The following is a 3,697-nucleotide window of genomic DNA, read 5'->3' on the forward strand; positions in this document are numbered from 1 at the left end:
GAAATGTGAGGCAGCAGAAGTCCACAGAATCTAGCAAACACTGGCCTGAAATAAAGCAACTTTCTCATTCTGTTTGATTGGATCTTTTGTAGAACAGTCTTGGGGTGTAAGAAACTGTGACATCTATACATGATATGTGACTTTCAGTATAATATGACGTGTATCACAGTAGTTTTAAAACTTGAGAGGGTTAACAACTCTGTCCTTAACCACTGCCTTTAACATACCTAGAGAGGTCATGTGTTCATCACAGGAGTGTGTTTACTATAATTTAATATCCTATTTAAGCATTTAGTGCTTAGAATGAACCTAAAATTGAAAACAAAGAAAGTAAATGGCATTGGTGCTGTTGTTGAGCCCTTTAGAGAGCTCTGTGCCTTTCTCTGTCAGCTGGAAAGGAATGGAAACTTTCAGGCATCAGGAGCATTGCTGTACCCTGAGGTTCAGAAGGGACTTCTGTAACTGTTGAAACTTTTTTTTTCCTGATGGACAATTCTGGTATCAAACACAAAGAGGAAAATATCCTCTTGATGTGGGAGAAGATAGTTGCTACTCTGACCTCTAGTCCTGTGCACTTCACACAGCCTAGTCCTGAGTTAAGCATATTCTGCAGGTTATTTTTAGGAGCTGCTTTTAATGTGAATTAAAAGTAGCCTATATGCTTTAGATAAAGAGTTCAGAGTATAACACAAAAATAAATACTGGCTGAACACAGCTGAGATCTCGCTGTGTGAGGTGCTGTGGTATATCCATACCTTAACATAACATTAAAATGAAAGCAAAGTTGATCCATCAGCAGTGTAGGTTACTCCTTTGGGAAGATATTTGGCAGGGAAAATGACCCCAGAAACACCATTTATTTAAATGGGCTCTCCTTGTCTCAGCTATTTTTAGCCTTGAAAAGGCATAGGACCTTTGAAAGCTTATTTCTCTGTATTTTATGACAGTGTGAGAAAACAAACCATTTTTATTTCCGAGTATAGAATAAGAACTTCTTTTCTGCTTTCAAAGTCTCTGTTACATGGATATGTTTACATCTACCTGTAAAGTATAATTGCCACACTTATATGCAGCATTTGAATCAACAGCAGAAGACAAAGCATGTTTCTTTATATAACCAAACATACCTTGTCTTCAGAATAGTAACTCTTTCAGGAAATAACTTTTAAATGATGTCAGTTTTGTTGAGCTGATCTTAAGCTTTTTTTCCCTGTCCCTTCACTTCTCTTTTCATCCTTCTAGATTTACATTTTTTATGGCACTCGGTCAAACGCTGAATTTGTGATCCACAGTGGTTTTTTCTTTGATAATAATTCACATGACAGAGTGAAAATAAAGCTTGGCGTGAGTAAAAGTGACAGGCTGTATGCTATGAAGGCAGAGGTCTTAGCTCGTGCTGGTATCCCAACGTAAGTAAAACACAATGCCATGGGCTTTTTCAAACATTTCCAAAGTATATAGTGTCCAGTTGAGCATCTATAAAGCAGCTCTTTGATAGTTTTCTTAGGTGTAATATTTCTCCTGTTTGTATAGCAAATTAAAGTTATTGTAATAATATTTACAGAAGTTCTCTGAGCTATATTATCATCTAATTTGGACCATGTATAAGGGAAAAAAAAAGCCTTTGCTTTAATAACCATTTGAGCAAAAACAGAGCAAGGATTAATTTGAAACAATCTGTGGTTTTTCTCTCTTTTCTATCCCTTGCAGACATACTACAATGCTCAGTATGTGAACCACAGCATTTTCCTTTAGTCTTTTCAGTCCAGAGGGTGCTATTAGGAGCAGCAGACATGAAACATTGCATTTTTCATGAATTTATTATGAAAGCTGTATAAAATAATTGTAAGTGTAAAATTGTAGAGATAATTGTTCTTTTCAGATACAGGTTAAGGAAGCTTTTCCTCAGTTTGAACTAATATTCCCTAGTTTTTTGCAAGTTACTTTTGCAACAGTGCATTTGTTGTGTACTTTTTTTATGCTGAAATAAGCTCAAAGATATGACAATTGAATTTGCATTTGCTGTTGTTTGATTGTTTCTTTTAGTTCTAGTGTTTTTGCCTTGCACTCCACTGAGCCTCCAATCTCTGCTCAGCTTTTGGCTTTCCTTCGAGTGTTTTGTATGAGTGAAGGTAAGATGTTTATAAAGATAACCTAATTTATGTTTGCCTTGTTGTGAGGTTTCTTTGGTTGTGTTTTTTTTTGTTAATGCAGGGATGTGATGGGCATTTATATAAAACAGTAACCTAGGAGATCAAAACAGTTGAAGGGTTTAAGTTAAAAGGGAATCTAGAAACTAGTGAGAGACTCAGTCTTAGGCCATGTTGTCTGAGGGAATATTTCAGTAACTCCTAAAGCATGAGGTGATGCAGTTTTTATTTCAGAACAAGGTCATGCAAGACCTAGGGGTTTGCATGCTTAAAATCATAGCATATTAGCCATCACTCCTAGAATCATTTAGCTATGGAATTGGAATATTCTGTCCTGTAGGAGAAATAAGGAAGAGACATTTCAAAATTGAGTATTTGCAGTATTTTAGTAATTTGTAATGTTTCTCTTACATTGCTTTTTATGAGTGGGGAAATATATGTACAATTAATAAATATTCACCTAATTTGTGGGTGTAAAACTTCTGACTAAACATTTATAATAGCTGCTTGCTGGTTAGTTGAAGGTTGGGAGGTTGTAGATGTGACACTTTGTCATGACAGGGAGACAATTCCCTTGCAGTTAGTGATACTATGTAGTTGATGTGGATTCTAGTACCAGTAAGAGCACTGGAGTTGTTGAGTTTTTGCATGTGCTGTATTTTCTTTCTTTCATAAAAGCAACATACCTTATTTAGTGTCATGCCTTCCCTGCCTCTTCCATCTTTTAGAACTTACTAAGAAATTAGAATATACTAGAACAGTTAGAAGGGATCTACAGCAGTCATCTATTCCATTGCCTGACCACTTCTGGGAAGTAAACTCAAGTCAAGAATATTTTAGGATGCTAATGAGGGAGTGAGTTTTGGCTTGGAAAGGAAAATAGTGGACATTTAAATGGCATTTCTCTGGTATATGATTATGCTCAGATTATTCATCTGTCTTAAATACTGTATAAGAAAACTGTTTATTGAGAAACCACGTGCAAGTGTTTAGTGAAGTTTGTGGTAGCAGGAGTGAAATTTATTAATGAAAAGACTAATGGAATTTGTCTGATGTCAACAAGCTGATTAAAGATTTTATGCTCTGAGGGATGTCTTTTCTGACCAACTGTAGGAATTTTATGCTACTGAGAAAGATTACCAAAACAATAGGAAAAATAATTCCATTCTATTTGGCACTTTCTGTATCAAGAACAGTGTGGCACTTTCTGTATCAAGAACAACTTTGGAACTGTAATAATTATTTTATTGGTGTCGCTCTTTTAGGACGCTGAATGTGCTGCAGATCCAGGGCTGGTTTATTGCATCTCATTTAATTTTGACCACACCACACCTGTTCATTTAGATTTGTTAAGTAACAGTGAAAAAAATGCAGTACAAGATCACTAAAGATGTAGCTTCCCAAGTTGTTGTGCTTTCCTTTTGGCTCTTTTCAGGGTATAGGATACTAGCAGGACTGGGGGAATGAGTGCTCATCCCCCTGGACTGGGCACTGGGGAGGTCCCAGCTCAGTGCTGTGCTCAGCTTTGGGCACTCACTGCCCAAAGG

At 36.5% G+C, this 3,697-nt stretch overlaps 1 protein-coding gene across 1 annotated transcript in view; it reads left to right on the forward strand.

Annotated features, from left to right (window-relative positions):
* LOC103807805 (histone-lysine N-methyltransferase setd3-like) overlaps window positions 1-3,697 on the forward strand; it is a 16,249-nt gene that overhangs the window by 10,567 nt on the left and 1,985 nt on the right. Inside the window, exons 5-6 of the mRNA XM_009080552.1 lie at window positions 1,243-1,409; window positions 2,047-2,132. Coding sequence (XP_009078800.1) covers window positions 1,243-1,409; window positions 2,047-2,132 — 253 coding nt within the window. The remainder of the gene's footprint in view (window positions 1-1,242; window positions 1,410-2,046; window positions 2,133-3,697) is intronic.

This window comes from Acanthisitta chloris, unplaced genomic scaffold, assembly GCF_000695815.1.
Source record: "Acanthisitta chloris isolate BGI_N310 unplaced genomic scaffold, ASM69581v1 scaffold1868, whole genome shotgun sequence".
NCBI classification, from domain to species: Eukaryota; Metazoa; Chordata; class Aves; order Passeriformes; family Acanthisittidae; genus Acanthisitta; species Acanthisitta chloris.